The sequence below is a fragment of the Somniosus microcephalus genome, chromosome 1, assembly GCF_052327205.1.
Source record: "Somniosus microcephalus isolate GS21.2 chromosome 1, FLI_Smic_1.0, whole genome shotgun sequence".
NCBI classification, from domain to species: domain Eukaryota; kingdom Metazoa; phylum Chordata; class Chondrichthyes; order Squaliformes; family Somniosidae; genus Somniosus; species Somniosus microcephalus.
The window spans coordinates 399,329,829-399,351,927 of NC_140987.1; the positions used below are offsets into that span (position 1 = coordinate 399,329,829).

The 22,099-nt window shown below is 44.9% G+C and overlaps 1 protein-coding gene across 1 annotated transcript in view; it reads left to right on the forward strand.

Moving 5' to 3' along the window:
* Positions 1-22,099, forward strand: part of prps1b (phosphoribosyl pyrophosphate synthetase 1B) — a 45,329-nt gene that overhangs the window by 17,020 nt on the left and 6,210 nt on the right. The window contains exons 3-4 of the mRNA XM_085997873.1: positions 4,593-4,691; positions 7,600-7,724. Of these exons, the coding sequence (XP_085853999.1) occupies positions 4,593-4,691; positions 7,600-7,724 (224 nt within the window). The remainder of the gene's footprint in view (positions 1-4,592; positions 4,692-7,599; positions 7,725-22,099) is intronic.

The window sequence follows — 22,099 nt, forward strand, 5'->3', positions numbered from 1 at the left end:
GGAAGATGGGACCTGTACAAGTTGGACGGGTTGTACCTGATGGGACCGACATCCTTGCGGGGAGGTTTGCTAGTACTGTTGGGGGGGTTTAAACTAACTTGGCAGGGGGATGGGATACGGAGTGGAGCTATAGTAGGGGGTGATGCACAGCCAAATATAGAGGAAAAAACAAGTCCGCCTAGAAGGCAGAGTAAATATGTAACGGCACAAGGGAGTATGGCAAGGCTGGATGGCATTTATTTTAATGCAAGGGGTCTTGCGAGTAAGGCAGATGAATTGAAGGTGTCGATGAACACATGGGAGTATGATATTGTTGCTATCACAGAGACATGGTTGAGGGAGGGGCAGGACTGGCAGCTCAATATTCCGAGGTATAGAATCTTCAGGCAAGACGGGGGGTGTCGCAATATTAATCAAGGAGTCAATTACTGCTGTAAGGAGGGATGATATCTTAGCAGGTTCCTCTAATGAGGCCATATGGGTGGAACTTAAAAACAAAAAGGGGGCAAGCACTTTGCTGGGAGTGTACTATAGGCCTCCAAACAGTCAGAGGGAGATAGAGGAACAGATATATAGGCAAATCTCAGAGAAGTGTAGAAATAATAGGGGATTTCAACTTTCCCAATATTAACTGGGATAGTCAGAGTGTGAAAGACTTAGAGGGTGCGGAATTCTTAAAGTGCATCCAGGAGAGCTTTTTGAGCCAGCATGTAGAAATTCCTACAAGAGAGGGGGCGGTACTGGACCTAATTCTAGGGAATGTAGCTGGGCAAGTGGTAGAAGTGTCAGTAGGAGAGCATTTTGGTGACCGTGACCATGATCATGTGAGATTTAAGGTAGTCATGGAAAAGGACAAAGATGGACTGGAAATAAAGGTTCTAAATTGGGAGAAGGCCAATTTTAATATGATACGGCAGGATCTGGCCAAAGTGGACTGGGATCAGCTACTTGTAGGAAAATCCACATCAGAGCAGTGGGAGTCTTTCAGAAAGGAAATAGAGTACGGCGCCAACACGTTCCCGTAAAGGTCAAGGGTGGGACCAACAAGCCCAGGGAACCCGGATTATACAAGAATGGATTAGGAAAAAAAGGGAGGCTTTTGGCAGATACAAAGGACTACAAACAGTGGAAGCCCTAGAGGGGTATAGCAAGTGCAGGGGGGTACTTAAAAAAGAAATTTAGAAGAGCGAAGAGGGGGCATGAAAAAACACTGGCGGGCAAAATAAAGGAAAATCCCAAGGTGTTTTAGAAGTATATTAGGGGCAGGAGGATAACCAGGGAAAGAGTAGGGCCCATTAGGGACCAAAGTGGCAATCTGTGTAGAGCCGGAAGATGTAGGTGAGGTTTTAAATGAATATTTTGCATCTGTGTTCACTATGGAGAAGGACGATGTAGGCATAGAAATCAGGCAGGGGGATTGTGATATACTTGAACAAATTAGTATTGAGAGGGAGGAGGTACTAACGGTTTTAGCGGGCTTAAAAGTAGATAAATCCCCAGGCCCAGACGAGATGTATCCCAGGCTGCTGTGTGAGGCAAGGGAGGAGATTGCAGGAGCTCTGACACGAATTTTCAGAACCTCTCTGGCCACAGGGGAGGTGCCAAAGGACTGGAGAACAGCTAATGTAGTACCATTATTGAAGAAGGGTAGTAGGGATAAACCAGGGAATTACAGGCCAGTGAGCCTAACATTTAGTGGTAGGGAAATTATTGGAAAAAATTCTGAGGGACAGAATTAGTCTCCACTTGGAGAGGTAAGGATTAATCAAGGATAGTCAGCATAGCTTTGTCAGGGGGAGATCATGTCTAACCAATTTGATTGAATTTTTTGAGGGGGTGACTAGGTATGTGGATGAGGGTAGTGCAGCTGATGTAGTCTACATGGACTTCAGTAAGGCTTTTGACAAAGTCCCACATGGGAGACTGGTCAAGTAGGTAAGAGCCCATGGGATCCAGGGCAATTTGGCACATTGGATCCAAAATTGATTTAGTGGCAGGAGGTAGAGGGTGATGGTTGAAGGTTGTTTTTGTGACTGGAAGCCTGTGTCCAGTGGTGTACTGCAGGAATCGGTGCTGTGTCCTTTGCTGTTTGTAGTGTACAGTAATGATTTAGATATGAATGTAGGAGGTATGATCAGTAAGTTCACAGATGACACGAAAATTGGTGGAGTGGTAAATAGCGAGGAGGGAAGCCTCAGGCTACAGGACGATATAGACGGGTTGGTTAGATGGGCAGAACAGTGGCAAATGGAATTTAACCCTGAAAAGTGTGAGTGATGCATTTTGGGAGGATGAACAACGCAAGAGAATACACAATGAATGGTAGGACCCTAGGAAGGACAGAGGATCAGAGGGACCTTGGTGTGCATGTACATAGATCCCTGAAGGCAGCAGGACAGGTAGATAAGGTGGTTAAAAAGGCATATGGGATACTTTCCTTCATTAGCTGAGGCAGGGAGGTTATGATGGAGCTGTACAAAACACTAGTTAGGCCACAGCTGGAATACTGTGTGCAGTTCTGCTCGCCACACTATAGGAAGGATGTGATTGCATTGGAGAGGGTGCAGAGGAGATTCACCAGGATGTTACCTGGGCTGGAGTGCTTCAACTATGAAGAGACTGGACAGGCTGGGGTTGTTTTCCTTGGAGCAGAGAAGGCTGAGGGGGGACCTGACTGAGGTTTACAAAATTATGAGGGGCATAGATATAGGGTAGATAGAAGGGAACTTTTCCCCTTTGTGGATGGTCAATAATCATGGGGCATAGTTTCAAGGTAAGGAGCAGGAGGTTTAGAGGGGATTGGAGGAAAGATTTTTTTCACCCAGAGGGTGGTTGGAATCTGGAACTCACTGCCTGAAAGGGTGGTAGAGGCAGGAACCCTCACAACATTCAAGAAACATTTAGATGAGCGCTTACAAGGCTACGGACCAAGTGCTGGAAAATGGAATTAGAATAGACGGGGCTTGATTGCTGGCATGGACACGATGGGCCGAAGGGGGGCTTTCTGTGCTGTATGACTCTATGGCATCACAGATTTTAATACTGCACAAAATACCCATTCATTCACCAATCACAACAACTTGCATTTACATAGCACCTTTATGCCACTGGGATGTTTTTCTACATTAATCAGACAAAAATGGATGCCATGCCAAAGGAGGAGATATTGGAGTGAACAAAAGCTTGGTCAGACGTGGGTTTTAAAGGATGAGGGGGAGCTGGAGAACTGAGGGGGTTTAGGGAGAGAATTCCAGAGCATGGGGCCTAGACAGTTGAAGGCACTGTCTGCAATACAGGAAACTTTTTTTTATCCGCGACCGGCGTGGTGCCGGTTTATCAAAAAGTCCGGATTACAGAGAGGTATAGTAAAAAGTACGAGAGCCCCGTACACAGCAACAGATCCAGGCTTCCCTGTTGCTTAGCAACAGGTGCAGGAACCCAGGCCACAAGATCCAGGCGTCCCTGTTGCTTAGCGACAGGTGCAGGAACCCCGGTTACATAGCCACAGATCCAGGAACAGCCACAGATCCAGGAACGGCCACTAATATGAAGTAAAACTTACCTGAACCTACTCCTGAATTTTGCCGGTTAACAGAGATTTTCGGTTATTTAGGTGCTGGTAAATCGAGAGTTTCCTGTAGTAGGGTGAAGGGAGGGGAGGTGCACAAGAGGCAGTTAGAGTTGGGGAGGAGTGAGGCTATGAAACGAGAATGAAAATTTTAAATTGGAGGTGTTGAGGGAAAAGGAGGCAATGTAGGTCAGCAAGGACAGGCGTAATGGGTGACCATTGTCTTGGTATGGGTTAGGATACAGGCAGCAGAGTTCAGGATGAGCCAAAGTTTGTGGAGGGTGGGAGGCTGGGCAGGAGAGTATTGGAATAGTTAAGTCTGGCGGTGATCGTTTCAGCAGCAGAAGGGCTGAGGCAAGTGATGTTATGGAGGTGGAAGCAGGCAATCATTGTGATGGGAAAATATATAGGGTCAGAAGCTCAGCTTTGTGGAATAGGATGTCCAAATGTCTGGTTCAATCGGAGTCAAAGGTCAGTGAGGGAGATGGAATCAGCAAAAGTATGGAGTTTGTGGCAGGGGCCGAAGTAACCATACAGGGTGAGGAGACTCCATTGGTTGGCGATGCTCTAGCTATGATTAGATAGATAAGAATGGAACCAAGTGCGGTTTATCCTATTGAGCTGTACAACAGAAGAGAGGCATTGGAGGAGGATGGTGCAGTTGACCATGTCAAAGACTGCAGAGGGGACAAGGAAGATGGCTATTCCTTTCTGCAGTAATCCTTCCAGTTTTTGACCACCAATTCACTAATGGCACATCTCAGTGTGTTTACCAATCCGTATAATGTTACCAGTAATGACATTTCAAGAGCTGAGTAGAAGACTAAAATCAATTATTTATAATCGCCTCCTCTGAAGAAAATCTTCCTGAAAATACTGTAATGAAATGTACTTTGTGCAGTAAGTGCCAAAAAGAAATTCTAGGAAGGATGCCTAAAACACTTTTTTTTAAATCAACTCTCGACAATGTATGTGTACCATCTTCTGAGATTTGATTATAATGCTGAATTGGTCTTATTTTCAGAGTCGAGCTCCTATTTCAGCAAAATTGGTTGCTAACATGCTGTCTGTGGCTGGGGCGGATCACATCATCACTATGGATCTGCATGCCTCTCAGATACAGGTGAGCTGCTGTGCTTTATTGGGAGAATGTACGCTGATGACATCCAGCTCTACCTCACCACCACTTCTCTATATTTCCAGTACTGGAGCAGAAATTTCCTCCAATTAAATATTGGAAAGATCAAAGCCATTGTCTTCGGTCCCTGCCACAAATTCCATTCCCTAGCATCTGTCTGAGGCTGAACCAGGTTGTTTGCAACCTTGGTGTCATATTTGACCCTGAATTGAGCTTCCGACCACATATCCGTGCCATAACTAAGACCACTGCGCCATAACTAAGACCATCTATTTCCACCTCCATAACATTGCCTGTCTCTGCCCCACCTCAGCTCATCTGCTGCTGAAACCCTCATCCATGCTTTTGTTGCCTCTAGACTTGACTATTCCAACGCACTCCTGGCTGGCCTCCCACATTCTACCCTACGTAAACTTGAGGTCATTCAAAACTCAGCCGCCCATGCCCTAACTCGCACCAAGTCCCGTTCACCCATCAGCCCTGTGCTACATGGGCTCCTGGTTTAAAAAACGCCTCGAATTTAAAATTTTCATCCTTGTTTTCAAATTCCTCCAGGGCCTCAGCCCCTCCCTATCTCTAATCCCCTCCAGCCCCATAATCCTCTGATCTGCGCTCTAATTCTGATCTCTTGCACATTACTATTGTAGCTTGTGCCTTCAGCTACCTCGGCCCTAAGCTCTGGAATTCCCTTCCTAAACCTCCCCGCCTCTCTTTCCTCCTTTAAGATGCTCCTTAAAACCTACCTCTTTGACCAAGCATCTGCCATAATTTCTCCTTATGTGGCTTGGTATCAAATTTTGTTTTATAACACTCCTGTGAAGTGCCTTGGGAAGTTTTACTATGTAAAAGGTGCTATATAATATATAAATATGTTGTTGTAGTTGAAGAAGATGAATAAACAGGCAAATTCTCTATTGGTTCAATGTGGGTACAATTGCAGCCAGTATTCTAAAACCATTCAGTTTTTATTGCAATTTTCCTTTTTAAAGCACTTGACAAATGACACAACTCGGTGAGCTTACCAGTCGGTATAATACTACCAATAATGACATTTCAAGAGCTGAGCAGAAAGCTAAAAGTGACTATTTAAAATCTTGCCTAAAATGCTAAAACTGCCTCCTCTGTGAAGCAAATAAGAACATAAGAAATAGGAGCAGGAGTAGGCCATTTGGCCCTTCGAGCCTGCTCCGCCATTCAATGGCTAATCTTCGACCTCAACTCTTACCTTCCCGCACTATCCCCATATCCCTTAATTCCCTTCATTCTCCAAAATTTATCGACCTCTGTCTTGAATATTCTCAACGACTGAGCATCCACAGCTCTTTGGGGTAGAGAATTCCAAAGATTCACAACCCTTTGAGTGAAGAAATTTCTCCTCATCTCAGTCCTAAATGGCCTAGCCCTTATCCTGTGACAGTGACCTTGTTCTAGACTCCACAGCCAGGGGAAACATTTTCTCAGCAATAACCCTGTCAAGTCCTTTAAGAATTTTATGTTTCAATTAGATCACCTCTCATTTTTCTAAACTCTAAGGAATATAGGCCTAGTCTACCCAACCTCTTCTCATAGGGCAATCCCCTCATCTCCGGAACCAGTCTAGTGAACCATTGCGGCACTCTACGGCAAGTATGTCTTTCGTTGGGTAAGGAGACCAGAACTGTACACAGTACTCGGTGTGGCCTCACCAATGCCCTGTATAATTGTAGTAAGACTTCTTTACTCTTATTTTCTAATCCCTTTGTAACAAAAGCTAACACACCATTTGCTTTCCTAATTGCTTGCTGTACCTGCATGTTAACTTTCTGTGATTCATGTACAAGGACACCCAGGTCACTCTAAGTGAAAACATTTCCCAGTCTCTCACCATTCAAACAATATTCTGCTTTTTTTTTGTTTTTCCTACCAAAGTGGATAACTTCACTTCCCCACATTGTATTCCATTTGCCATGTTCTTGCCCACTCACTAAGCCTGTCTATATCTCTCTGTAGCCTCTTTTTGTATCATCAGGAAATTTGGGTACGTTGCACTCTGTCCCTTCAACTAAGTCATTAATATAGATTGTAAATAGCTGAGGGCCAAGCACTGACCCTTGCGGTACCCCACTAGTTACAGCCTGCCAACCTGAAAAAGTCCCGTTTATTCCTACTCTCTCTTTTCTGTCTATTAACCAATCCTCAGTCCATGCTAATATATTACCCCCAATACCATGAGTCATAATCTTGTGTGGCACCTTATCGAATGCTTTTGAAAATACTGTTATGAAAATTGTTTTGCGTGCTTTCAGTTGAAAGTTAATCAAGCAGAGGTACTGAATACATGCTGAATCAGTTGTGTAAAACCTGTAAGTAATTCTCTAGCACAAGACTGTTGGTCTTTTATTGTTCCACAACAATAACCTCATTGAACGATGTTAAAGGGTAATGATGAACAAGGGTTTTTTTTATATTGGGTCGGTCAACAATTCTTTATAAAGTAAAGCAGGCTAACATCTGTGTTTGATGTTAGGTAATCAGCCAGTGTTCCTACTTTTAGTCACCAGTCACTAAGACTAGAACATGCACATTGGGTGAGAAAGGGATTGGGCTTGAATGTGATGCCTCCAACAGTTAACACGAAGGATAACCATTTGGATGAGGTACCAGAGGGCTGACCCACACCTGTGGAACTGTATGTCAACGTGAACCAGTATCTTTGAGAGTAGAGAACATTGGGAGACTGTTGAAGTCATTGTTTAAAAAAAGACTATTATCTCAATTTCTTGTACTGCCATGCAGTACTATGATTATCAATATATTTTGCATGTTTTTCCCAAGCAATACTATCAACTTCCGAGTCTGATGTGTCTCCATGTATTACATCAAATTCCTTTGACTCTTGCTGCTTCTCCCGCAGGGTTTCTTTGATATCCCAGTGGATAACTTGTATGCTGAACCGGCAGTACTTAAGTGGATTAAGGAGAACATTCTAGAGTGGAAAAACGGCATCATTGTCTCTCCTGACGCTGGCGGAGCCAAAAGGTGGGTTGTCTGAGGGGTGCAAAAGAGGAAACTAGGGGCGGAACTTTCAACTTTGGGGGGGAGGGGGTGTAAAACGTGCAATATCAGATCAGCGGTCTGATAAATACCTCGTCTGATTTTACTTTCCACTGTTGTAAGGATCTCCTTTGAAATCAGCAGAATAACACTAAACAGACCTTGTTTTAATTTTGTTTTGGCATTTACACGGCAAATAAGCAGAATGGCCAATAGCTGTCTTAAACTACAGTCAGGCAGAAAAGAAAGTCTTGCATTTATATGGCGCCTTTCACAACCACCGGACGTCTCAAAGCGCTTTACAGCCAATGAAGTACTTTTGAAGTGTAGTCACTGTTGTAATGTAGGAAACATGGCAGCCAATTTGCACACAGCAAGGTCCCACAAACGGCAATGTGATCATGACCACATAATCTGTTTTTGTTACGTTGATTGAGGGATAAATATTGGCCAGGATACCGGGGATAACTCCTCTGCTCCTCTTCGAAATAGTGCCATGGGATCTTTTACATCCACCTAAGAGAGCAGACGGGGCCTCGGTTTAATGTCTCATCTGAAAGACGGCATCTCCAACAGTGCAGCACTCCCTCGGCACTGCACTGGAGTGTCAGCCTAGCTTTATGTGCCCAAGTCCCTCAACCCACAACCTCCTGACTCAGAGGCGAGAGTACTACCCACTGAGCCACAGCTGACACCAATTATAAGGCAACATAAATTAAGAGGCAGAAAAGGAAAGGAGGTTCTGCTTCCTGCGCATAAGGTGCCCTGCTCCTCAATGTGTATCTAGTATTTCAGAGGACTTCATTGTGATGTGTGGCTAACCTGCATGATGACTTTGCTGCTTAATTTTTTTTTGCTCTGTTAAAGGTTAGTTTTGAACTCTTAAGGTTTTGTGCTTTGATGTGGCTTCATTTTATCAATTATTTAATACTTTTTAATACGATTTTATATTTAATTTAATTATTTGCAGTTTTTTCCTGTATAAAGTAATTTGTGTTCGAACATGATTCTTTTTATAAATAGAGCAGATGATGGCTGGAGAGATGGTGCCGGAGGGAGGGCTTCAGATTCCTGGGGCATTGGGACCGGTTCTGCGGGAGGTTGAACCTGTACAGGCCAGATAGGTTGCACCTCAACAGAGCCAGTACCAATGTCCTTGCGGGGAGGTTTGCTGGTGCTGTTGGGGAGAGTTTAAACTAAGTTGGCAGGGGGATGGGCACGAGGATGTAGCATTAGAAAGGAGAAACAAAGGGCACAAAGGATTGGGAGAGATGGATAGCACTAAAGTAAGAAATAGTAAGATATTAGGTGGGGTCAGACTAAGAGAGAACACAGGATGGTGTAAGATAGGTTTACAGTGTATGTATGTGAACGCACGAAGCATAGTAAACAAGGTTGGTGAGCTGCAGGCACAAATAGCCACATGGGAATATGATGTGGCAGAAACGGAGACCTGGCTCAAAAAAGGGCAGGTTTGGGTATTAAATATTCCTGGATATAAGGTGTTCTGGAAAGATAGGGAAGGAAAGATAGGAGGTGGTGTTGCAGTATTGGTTAAGGAGAATGTTAGTGTTGGAGAGAAAGGATGTCCTGGAGGGGTCAAGGACAGAATCTATATGGCTAGTGTGAAGAAATAATAGAGTTGCCATTGCACTACTAGGTGTATTCTATAGGTACCAACTACAGGAAACTTTTTTTTATCCGGCACGGACGGGACCGACGTGGTGCCGGTTCATCAAAAATTCCGGATAACCGAAAGCTATAGTAAAAGATACGGAGCTGAGAGCTCCGTATAAAGCAATAAACCCTGTTGGCTTCAGAACAATGGCCACAAGTTGCAAGTGTATCTGTAGCTTGGCAACAGCTGCAGCCACACCCTTGCACAGCAACAAATGGAGGAAGGCAAGTAATAAAAGTTACCTGAACCTACTCCTGAATTTTGCCGGTTAACCGAGATTTCCGGTTATTTAGGTGCCGGTAAATCGAAAGTTTCCTGTAGTGGGAAAAATATGGAGGAGCAAATTTGCAGAGAGGTGCAAGAACTGTAGAGTAGTGATAATGGGGGACTTCAACTATCCTAATATAGACTGGGATAGCAATAGTGTAAAGGGCAGAGAGGGGAATGAATTTCTGAAGTATGTTCAGGAGAACTTTCTTGATCAGTATGTTTCCGGCCCAACAAGGAAGGAGGCATTGCTGGATCTGGTTCTGGGGAATGAAGTAGGTCAAGTGGAGCAAGTGTAGGTAAACATTTGGGGAACAGTGATCATAGTATCATAAGGTTTAGATTAGCTATGGAAAAGGACAGGGAACAATCTAGAGTAAAACTACTTAATTGGAGGAAGGCCAATTTCAGTGGGATACGAACGGATCTGGCCCGGGTAAATTGGAATCAAAGATTGGCAGGCAAAATTATAATGGATCAATGAGCTGCCTTAAGCGGAAATATTTTGGGTACAGTTGAGGTACATTCCCACTAGGGAGAAACATAGGGCAACTAAAGTTGGAGCTCCCTGGATGACAAAAGGTTTTGTGCTTTGATGTGGTTTCACTATCAGTTATTTAATGTGGTTTTTAATGATTTTATATTGAATTTAATTATTTGAAGTCCCCCCATTATCACTGCTCTATAGTTCTTGCATCTCTGTCATTTCTCTGCAAATTTACTCCTCCATATTTTTCCCACTAGTTGGTGCCTATAGAATACACCTAGTAGTGTAATGGCAACTCTAATTTCCTCACACTAGCCATATAGATTCTGTCCTTGACCCCTCCAGGACATCCTTTCTCTCCAGCACTGTAACATTCTCCTTAACCAATACTGTAACACCACCTCCTATCTTTCCTGAACACCTTATATCCAGGAATATTTAATACCCAAACCTGCCCTTTTTTGAGCCAGGTCTCCGTTTCTGCCACAACATCATATTCTCGTGGCTATTTGCACCTGCAGCTCACCAGAAAAAGAGCACATATGGCAGATGTCAGGTCGCGAGTACGTCTGAGAATCAAGCCAAGTATAGAAAGTTCAGAGAAGTGAAAAGGAAAATAAGAGGGGCAAAGAGAGGGTATGAGAACAGAATGGCAGCTAACATAAAAGGTAATCCAAAAGTCTTCAGCATTATAAATAGTAAACGAGTAGTAAGAGGAGGGGTGGGGCCGATTAAGGACCAAAAAGGAGACCTACGCATGGAGGCAGAAGGTATGGCTGAGGTGCTAAATGAGTACTTTGCATCAGTCTTTACCAAGGAAGAAGATGCTGCCATAGACGATGAAGGATGAGGTAGAGGAGATACTGGATGGGATAAAAATTGATGATGAGGAGGTACTAGAAAAGCTTGCTGTACTTAAAGTAGATAAGTCACCAGGACCAGATGGGATGCATCCTGGAATGCTGAGGGAAGTGAAGGAAGAAATCGCAGAGGTTCTGGCCATAATCTTCCAATCCTCCTTAGAAACTGGGTGCTGCCAGAGGACTGGAGAATTGCAAATGTTATACCGGACGTCCCAAAGCGCTTTACAGCCAATTAAGTGCTTTATGAAGTGTAGTCACTGTTGTAATGTAGGAAACGCGGCAGCCATTTTGCGCACAGCAAGCTCCCACAAACGGCAACGTGATAACGACCAGATAATCTGCTTTAGTGATGTTGGTTGAGGGATAAATATTGGCCAGGACACCGGGGATAACTGCCCTGCTCTTCTTTGAAATAGCACCATGGGATCTTTTACATCCACCTGACAGCAGACAGGACCTTGGTTTAACGTCTCATCTGAAAGACGGCACCTCCGACAGTGTAGCACTCCCTCAGTACTGCATTGGAGTGTCAGCCTAGATTTGAAGTGGGACTTGAACCCACAATCTTCGGACTCTGAGGCGAGTGTCCTACTCACTGAGCCACGGCTGACACTCACATAACCTCAGTAGAAACCATAATCAGGGACAAAATTAACAGTCACTTGGACAAGTGTTGATTAATTAAGGAAAGCCAGCACGGATTTGTTAAAGGCAGATCGTGTTTAACCAACTTGATCGAGTTTTTTGATGAGGTGAAAGATAGGGTTGACGTGGTGTACATGGATTTCCAAAAAGCGTTCGACAAAGTGCCACATAATAGGCTTGCCAGCAAAGTTGAAGCCCATGGAATAAAAGGGACAGTGGCAGGCAGCATGGGTACGAAATTGGCTAAGTGACAGGAAATAGAGAGTATTGGTGAACTGTTTTTTGGACTGGAGGAAGGTATACAGTGGTGTTTCCCAGGGATCGGTTCTAGGACCACTGCTTTTCTTGATGTATATTAATGACTTGGACGTGGGTGTACAGGGCACAATTTCAAAATTTGCAGATGAGACAAAACTTGGAAGTATAATGAACAGTGAGGAGGATAGTGATAGACTTCAAGAGGGCATAGATAGGCTGGTGGAATGGGCTGACACGTGGCAGATGAAATTTAACGCAGAAAAGTGCGAAGTGATACATTTTGGTAGAAAGAATGAAGAGAGGAAATATAAACTAAAGGGTACAATCCTAAAGGGGGGTGCGTGAACAGAGCGACCTAGGGGTATATGTGCACAGATCATTGAAGGTGGCAGGGCAGGTTGAGAAAGCAGTTAAAAATGCTTATGGGATTCTGGGCTTCATGAATAGAGGTATAGAGTACAAAAGCGTGGAAATTATGATGAAACTGTATAAAACCCTGGTTCTGCCTCAACTGGAATATTGTGTTCAATTCTGGGCACCGCAATTTAGGAAGGATGTGAAGGCCTTCGAGAGGGTGCAGAAAAGATTTGAGAATGATTCCAGGGATGAAGGACTTCAGTTACGTGGATAGACTGGAGAAGCTGGGGTTGCTCTCCTTAGAGCAGAGAAGATTGAAAGGAGATTTGATAGAGATGCTCAAAATCATGAGGGGTCTGGACAGAGTAGATAGAGAGAAACTGTTTCCATTGGCAGAAGGGTCAAGAACCAGAGGGGACAGATTTAAGGTGATTGTCAGAAGAATGAAAGGCGACATGAGGAAAAGCTTTTTTTACTCAGCAAGTGGTTAAGATCTGGAATGCAATGCCTGAAAGGGTGGTGGAGGTAGATTTTTTTTTTTTTTAATTTGTTTTTATGGGATGTGGGTGTCACTGGCAAGGCCAGCATTTACTGCCCATCCCTAATCATCCTTGAGAAGGTGGCGGTGAGCCGCCGCCTTGAACCGCTGCAATCCATGTGGTGAAGGTACTCTCACAGTGCTGTTCGGTAGGGAGTTCCAGGATGTTGACCCAGTGACGATGAAGGATCGGCGATAGATTTCCAGGTCAGGATGGTGCATGACTTGGAGGGGAACTTTGAGGTGGTGGTGTTCCCATGCGCCTGCTGCCCTTGTACTTGTAGGTGGAAGAGGTCGCGGGTTTGGGAGGTGCTGCTGAAGAAGCCTTAGCAAGTTGCTGCAGTGCATCTTGTAGATGGTACACACTGTAGCCATGGTACGCCGGTGGTGGAGGGAGTGAATGTTTAAGGTGGTAGATGGGATGCCAATCAAGCGGGCTGCTTTGTCCTGGATGGTGTCGAGCTTCTTGAGTGTTGTTGGAGCTGCACTCATCCAGGCAAGTGGAGAGTATTCCATCACACTCCTGACTTGTGCCTTGCATAAGAACATAAGAAGATGGTGGAAAGGCTTTCGGGAGTCAGGAGATGAGACACTGGCTGCAGAATACCCAGTCTCCAATCTGCTCCTGTTACCACAGTATTTATGTGGCTGGTCCAGTTAAGTTTCTGGTCATTGGTGACCCCCAGGATGTTGATGGTGGGGGATTCGGCAATGGTAATGCTGTTGAATGTCATGGGGCGGTGGTTAGACTCTCACTTGTTGGAGATAGTCATTGCCTGGCACTTCTGTGGCGTGAATGTTACCTGCCACTCATCAGCCCAAGCCTGAACATCGTCCAGGTCCTGTTGCATGTGGGAATGGACTGCTTCATTATCTGAGGAGTTGTGAATGGCACTGAACACTGTGTAATCATCAGCGAACATCCCCATTTCTGACCTTATGTTGGAGGGAAGGTCATTGATGAAGTAGCTGAAGATGGTTGAGCCGATGACACTGCCCTGAGGAACTCCTGCAGCGATGTCCTGGGGCTGTGATGATTGACCTTCAACCACCACAACCATCTTCCATTGTGCTAGGTATGACTCCAGCCAGTGGAGAGTTTCTCTTCCGCCCGCCCCCCCCCCCCCCCCCCCCCCCCCAAGATTCCCATTGACTTCAGTTTTACTAGGGCTCCTTGATGCCACACTCGGTCAAATGCTGCCTTGATGTCAAGGGCAGTCACTCTCACCTCACCTCTGGAATTCAGCTCCTTTGTCTGTGTTTGGACCAAGGCTATAATGAGGCCTTGCGGAACCCAAACTGGGCATCAGTGAGCAGGTTATTGGTGAGTAAGTGCCGCTTGATGGCAATGTTGATGACCCCTTCCATCACTTTGCTGATGATTGAGAGTAGACTGATGGGGTGGTAATTGGCCGGGTTGAATTTGTCCTGCTTTTTGTGGACAGGACGTATCTGGGCAGTTTTCCACATTGTTGGGTAGATGCCAGTGTTGTAGCTGTACTGGAACAGCTTGGCTAGAGGTGCAGCTAGTTCTGGAGCCCAAGTCTTCAGCACGACAGCCGGGATGTTGTCAGGGCCCATAGCCTTTGCTGTATCTAGTTCGCTCAGCTGTTTCTTGATATCACGTGGAGTGAATCGAATTGGCTGAAGACTGACTTCTGTGATGGTGGGGACCTCAGAAGTAGGCCAATATGGACTCAATCATGGCTTTCAAAAGGGAGTAGGGTAAGTACCTGAAGGAAAAATATTTGCAGGGCTATGGGGAGTGGGACCAGCTGAAGTGCTCTTGCAGAGAGCCGGGGTGGGCTCAACGGGCTGAATGGCCTTCTTCCGTGCTGTAATGATTCTATGATGAAGGTAGCTCAGTTTTGAAATTTAAAATTGCTTTTTAAAGCTATTAATAGATTCCAATGGTTCAGTTAATATTTAATTGTAATTATAGTTATCTTGTGTATTTTAAATTTAAAAATGAAACTTTCTCAATATAAGTCCGGAATAATTGGCAATGTTCCACCAAAATTGGATAGATATGCTGCAGAATCTCCCATTTTCGTACAGAAATAACTTTACTAACTTCAAAAGAAGCTGCCAACCAATCACATAGCATGTTTACATTTTAATTGTGTGGCATGGTTCCTTTTATAAAGCAAATTTTCTCAGACAGCCTACCAATCCTTGCATTTGCATTTTGACAGACTGGATTTCTCTGGATGCAACTTTTAAACTCCTTGTGTATCATAACTGAAATAAAGGAGCCACTCCAAAAGCACGAGGATCGATTCCCTAATAAACCTTAAGCATTATCAATCAGAGATTAGTAGATGAATCATTAACTCCTTCACCAAACTTCCTATCAAAGAACTGCCTGGAAATTCTCTGTTTTCATCTAGGAAGTATTGGATTCCTGAATTTGGCTCAGCAAACCATCTTGCATTAACCAGTTCTGATTAAAATAACATCAGTGCTACAGACCCCCTATTGAGTGAGTTGGACTGTAAAATCACAAACTAACATTTCTTGATTTATCTGCCTATTTCTGCAAATGAAATCTTTAAACTTTGCTGAACTCCTGTAACCTCTTGACTGACTGATCTGTCGCTCTGATGGTTCCAATTCTGTTTCTGCTTTTTATGTCAAAAACCCCAAATTGCATCTATTTAGTTCACAAAGTAAATTCTTTCAACTTCATTTTAAACAATCTCTAATAGGTCTTTTCAAATTTTGCATGCTGATTAATTGGAGTAGTACACTTTAATGGCAGAAATTCACGCAGTATTTAATGACGCATATCTTAGACATGCACTTGTCGTATTTTTATATTTTGGAAAGGTTGCCAGGTTGAGCCATTAGTTTAAACTGGTCAGATTGAGCCATTAGTGTAAGTTGTTTATTGGGCTTATCTGTAGTAGAACAATTCTGATAAGGGTCAGGTTTTCCCAAGTCTATTGTGAAGAGTTCTTTCATCTTTGATCTTCAATCATGTTTCAAGACCGCACAAACTGGGATGGCTTGCTAGCTAATTCCATCACTTATTATTTGTTCAACAAACATGGCCTGTGTGTCTAATTCTGACTGCTAACTGAATTTCTTTTTGTTTTCTCACACCTCAAAATGTGAGCCCTGATGTTCCTTTTTATTTAAAAGTTACAAAAAATATTAAATTCAGAATCCTTATTCCATACATTTTGTATTAAAACATTTTTAAATAGTGAGATCTGAGCTGGTGCTCTGTCCAGAGCAGAGTTACCAAGCCTGAATCTACATTAGTAGATTTTTTTTTTGTTCCTGGGATGTGGGTATTGCTGGCAAAGCCAGCATTTATTACCAATCCCTAATTGCCCTTGTGAAAGTGGTGGTGAACTGCCTTCTTGAACTGCTGCATTCCACATGGTGAAGGTACTCCCACAGTGCTGTTAGGAAGGGAGTTCCAGGATTTTAACCCAGCGATGAGGGAGGAACGGTGATAAATTTCCAAGTCAGGGTGGTGTGTGATTTGGAGGGGAATTTGGAGGTGATGGTGTTCCCATGCGTCTGCTGCCCTTGTCCTTCTAGATGGTAGAGGTCTCAGGTTTGGGAGGTGCTGTCGCAGAATCCTTGGCGAGTTGCTGCAGTGCATCTTGTAGATGGTACACACTGCAGCCACGGTGTGGTGGTGGAGGAAGTGAATCTTTAAGGTGGTGGATGGGGTGCCAATCAAGTGGGCTGCTTTGTCCTGGATGGTGTCGAGCTTTTTCATTGTTGTTGGAGCTGCACTCATCTAGGCAAGTGGAGAGTATTCCATCACACTCCTAACTTGTGCCTTGTAGATGGTGGGAAGGCTTTGGGGAGTCAGGAGCTGAGACAGTCGCCACAGAATACCCAGCCTTTGACCTGCTCTTGTAGCCACAGTATTTCTGTGGCTGGTCCAGTTAAGTTTCTGGTCAATGGCGACCCCCCAGGATGTGGATGTTGTTGGGGGATTCGGCGATGGTAATGCTATTGAATGTCAAGGGGCGGTAGTTAGATGCTCTCTTGTTGGAGATAGTCATGGCACTTGTGTGACGCGAATGTTACTTGCCACTTATCAGCCCAAGCCTGAATGTCATCCAGGTCTTGCTACATGCGGGCATAGACTGCTTCATTATCTGAGGAGTTGCGATCTATTTTCTTTTCTTTCCAGTTTTGAAGAAGGGTTCGACCCGAAATGTCAACTCCAATTTCTCTCCACGGATGTTGCCTGACCTGCTGAGTTTTTCCAGCATTTTCTGTTGTTATGTCCAATCATTAGCAAACATGTCCAATCATTAGCAAACATCCCCACTTCTGACTTTATGATGGAGGGAAGGTCATTGATGAAGCAACTGAAGATGGTTGGGTCTAGGACACTGCCCTGAGGAACTTCCTGCAGTGATGTCCTGGGGCTGAGATGATTGCCCTCCAACAACCATCTTCGTTTGTACTAGGTATGAGTCCAGCCAGTGGAGTTTTTCCCCTGATTCCCATTGACTTCAATTTTACTAGGGCTCATTGATGCCACAGGAGGTCAAAGGTTGCCTTGATGTCAAGGCAGTCACTCACCTCACCTCTGGAATTCAGTTCGTTTGTCCATGTTTGGACCAAGGCTGTAATGAGGCCTGCAGCCGAGTGGTTCTGGCGGAACCCAAACTGAGCATCGGTGAGCAGGTTATTGGTGAGTAAGTACCACATGATAATACTGTCGATTACCCCTTCCACCACTTTGATGATTGAGAGTAGACTGATGTGGCGGTGATTGGCCAAATTGGATTTGTCCTGCTTTTTGTGGACAGGTTGTTGGGTAGATGCCAGTGTTGTAGCTGTACTGGAACAGCTTGGCTAGAGGCGCAGCTAGTTCTGGAGCACAAGTCTTCAGTATAACAGTCGGGATGATGTCGGGACCCATAGCCTTTGTTGTATCCAGTGCTCAGCTGTTTCTTGATATCAAGTGGAGTGAATCAAATTGGCTGAAAACTGGCTTCTGTGATGGTGGAGACCTCTGGAGGAGGCCAAGATGGATCATCCACTTGGCACTTCTGGCTGACGATGGTTGCAAATGCTTCAGCCTTGTCTTTTGCACTTGCGTGCTGGGCTCTGCCATCATTGCGGATGAAAACATAGAAAACATAGAGATAGGAACAGGAGTAGGCCATTCGGCCCTTCGAGCCTGCTCCGCCATTCAATGAGATCATGGCTGATCTTCGTCTGAGATCATAGCTGATCTTACCAGTTCAGTACCCCGTCCCCACCTTTTCTCCGTAACCCTTAATCCCCTTAGCCTTCAGAAATATATCCAATTCTCTCTTGAAAATATTTATTGAATTAGCCTTCACAGCCCTCTGTGGCAGGGAATTCCACAGGCTCACCACTCTTTGAGTGAAGAAATTCTTCCTCATCTCTGTTTTAAATGATTTGCCCGCTATTTTTAGACTGTGGCCCCTGGTTCTGTGCTCCCCTGCCATTGGAAACATTCTCTCTGAATTCAGCCTGTCCAGGCCTGCCATAATTTTATATGTTTCGATGAGATCCCCTCTCAATCTTCTAAACTCCAGTGAGTACAAGCCCAAACTATTCAATCTCTCCTCGTAGGTCATTCCCGCCATTCCAGGTATCAGCCTGGTGAATCGTCGTTGCACTCTTTCCATGGCAAGAACATCCTTCCGCAGATGGGGCGACCAAAACTGTACACAATACTCCAGATGCGGTCTCACCAGCACCTTGTACAGCTGTAGTAAGGTATCCCTATTCCTATACTCGAACCCCCTTGATATGAAGGCCAACATACCATTTGCCTTCTTAATCGCCTGTTGCACCTGCATGCTCTCCTTCAGTGACTGGTGCACAAGAACACCCAGGTCCCTCTGCACTTCCCCATCTCCCAATCTATTGCCATTTAGATAATAATCCACCCTCCTGTTTTTACCCCCAAAGTGGATAACCTCGCATTTATCCACATTATAGTGCATCTGCCACGTATCCGCCCATTCCCCCAACCTGTCCAAATCGCACTGTAGCCTCCTGACATCCTCATCAGAGCCCACCCCTCCTCCTAGTTTAGTGTCGTCAGCGAATTTGGAAATATTGCATCCAATTCCCTGATCCAGATCATTTATATATATTGTGAACAGCTGGGGTCCCAGGACAGATCCTTGCGGCACCCCGCTGGTCACTGCCTGCCACTCCGAAAACGAGCCGTTTATTCCAACTCTCTGTTTTCTATCCGCCAGCCAGTTCTCTATCCACGTTAATACTTTGCCCCCAATCCCATGAGCCTTAATTTTGCATGATAATCTTTTGTGTGGAACCTTATCGAAGGCTTTCTGGAAGTCAAGGTACACCACATCCACTGGCTCTCCCCCATCTATTTTACCAGTTACTTCCTCAAAAAATTCCAGCAGATTAGTCAAACACGATTTACCCTTTGTAAATCCATGTTGACTCTGTCCGATCCTTTCCCCATTTGTCAAGTGCTCCGCTATTTTATCCTTAATAATGGACTCTAGCATTTTGCCCACAACCGATGTAAGGCTTACTGGTCTATAATTCCCTGCTTTCTCTCTACCCCCCTTTTTAAATATTGGGGTAACATTAGCTACCCTCCAATCCACGGGTACTGTTCCCGAGTCAATGGAGTTCCGGAAGATGATCCTTAGAGCATCTGCTATCTCCAGGGCCACCTCCTTAAGTACCCTAGGATGTAGTTTATCAGGCCCTGGGGATTTGTCGGCCTTCAGTCCCCTCAACTTACCCAACACCATATCCCTAGAGATACTAATTTCTGTCAGCTCCTCCCTCTCATTAGTCCCTATGTTTGTCGATATTCCTGGGAGGTTATTTGTGTCCTCCTTTGTGAATACAGAACCAAAGTATGAGTTTAATTGGTCTGCCATTTCCTTATTCTCCATTATATATTCTCCCGAATCGGACTGCAAGGGACCGACTTGGGATTTTACCAGTCTTTTCCTCCTGATATACCGATAAAAGCTTTTGCAGTCTGTCTTTATGTTTGCTGCAAGTTTACTTTCGTATTCTATTTTCCCCTTCCTGATTAATCCCTTTGTCCTCTTTTGCTGTATCCTGTACTGCCCCCAATCTTCCGGTCTGGTGCTTTTTTTTGCCAGTTGATATGCCCTTTTTTTTGATTTTATGCTGTCCCTAATTTCCCTCGTTATCCACGGTTGAGTCACCTTTTTAGGTTTATTTTTATGCCAAACCGGTATAAACATGTTCTGGAATTCTTCCATTCTATCTTTGAATGCTTGCCATTGTCTATCCACTGTCAATCCCCCCAGAAACACCACCCAATCAATCTTACCCAATTCCCGTCTCATACCCTCGTAATTCCCTTTATTTAAGTTCTGGACCTTAGCCTCTGATTCAATTTCCTCATTCTCCATCTCGACTGAGAGCTCGATCATATTATGATCGCTCTGACCCAAGGGGCCTCGTACAAGAAGATTGCTGATAAGTCCCTTCTCATTGCACAATACCCAGTCTAAAATGGCCTGATCTCGAAATGGATGTTCATGGAGCCTCCCCCATCTGTTAGCTTTTTAATGGTCCACCACCATTCACGACTGGATGTGGCAGGATTGCAGAGCTTTGATTTGATCTGTTAGTTGTGGGATCGCTTAGCTCTGTCTATAGCGTGTTGCTTTCGCTGTTTAGCATGCATGTAGTCCTGTGTTGCAGCTTCCCCACGTTGGCACCTCATTTTTAGTTACGTCGGGTGCTGTTCCTGTCATGCTCTTCTACACTCCTCATTGAACCAGGGTTGGTCGCCTGGCTTGATTTTAATGGTAGAGTGAAGGATATGCTGGGCCATTAGGTTACAGGTCGTGGTGGAATACAATTCTGCTGCTGCTGATGGCCCACAGCGCCTCATGGCTGCCCAGTTTTGAGCTGCTAGATCTGTTCTGAATCTATCCCATTTAGCACGGTGGTAATGCCTCACAACACGATGGAGGGTGTCCTCATTGTGAAGACAAGACTTCGTCTCCACAAGGACTGTGTGGTGGTCACTGCTACCAATACTGTCCTGGACAGATGCATTTGCGACAGGTAGATTGGTGAGGACGAGGTCAAGTAGGTTTTTCCCTTGTTTTGGCTCTCTCACCACCTGCTACAAGCCCAGACTGGCAGCTATGTCTTGCAGGACTCTGCCAGCTCAGTCAGTAGTGTTGCTATCTTGGTGATGGACATTGAAGCCCCCCACCCAGCGTACAGTCTGTGCCCTTGCTACCCTCAGTGCTTCTTCCAAGTGGTGTTCAACATGGAGAAGTACTGATTCATAAGGAGAGCAGTAGGTGGTAATCGGCATGTGGTTTCCTTGCCCATTTTTGACCTGAAGCCATGAGACTTCATGGGGTCCAGAGTCAATGTTGAGGACTCTCAGGGCCACTCCCTCCCAACTGTATACAACTGTGCCGCCACCTCTAGTGGGTCTATCCTGCCGGTGGGACAGGACATACCATGGGACGGTGATGGAGGAGTCTGGGACATTGGCTGATGGGTATGATTCTGAGAGTATGACTATGTCAGGCTATTGCTTGACTAGTCTGTGGGACAGCTCTCCCAGATTTGGCACAAGTCCCCAGATGTTAGTGAGGAGGACTTTGCAGGGTCGACTGGGCTGGGTGTGCCTTTGTCGTGTCCGAAGCTGGTGCCGAGGTCGGATGGTCCGTCCAGTTTTTTTATTATTGTTTCTTGTAGTGGTTTGTTACAACTGACTGGCTTGCTAGGCCATTTGAGGGCAGTTAAGAGTCAACCACATTGCTGTAGGTCTGGAGTCACTTAGGCCAGATCAGGTAAAGACGGCAGATTTCCTTCCCTAAAGGACATTAGTGAACCAGATACCTACCTATTAACTATTGAGGTGTATAAAAATTTGAGGGGCCTAGATAGAGTAAATAGGAAGCACCTATTTCCCTTCACAGAGAGGTCGATAACCAGGGGGAATAGATTTAAAGTAATTGGTAGAAGGATTAGAGGGGAGTTGTGAACTTTCTTCACCCAGAGGGTGGTGGGGGTCTGGAACTCTCTGCCTGAAAGGATGGTAGAGACAGAAACCCTCATCGCATTTAAAAAAATACTTGGATAGGCACTTGAAGTGCTGTAACCTACAGGGCTACGGACCAAGAGCTGGAAAGAGAGATTAGGCTGGATCACTCTTTTTTGGCCGGCACAGATACAATGGGCCAAAGGCAGCCTCCTGTGCTGTAAATTTCTGATTCTATGAACAACAGTGCTGCTGCAACACTTCTGCCTGGCAGT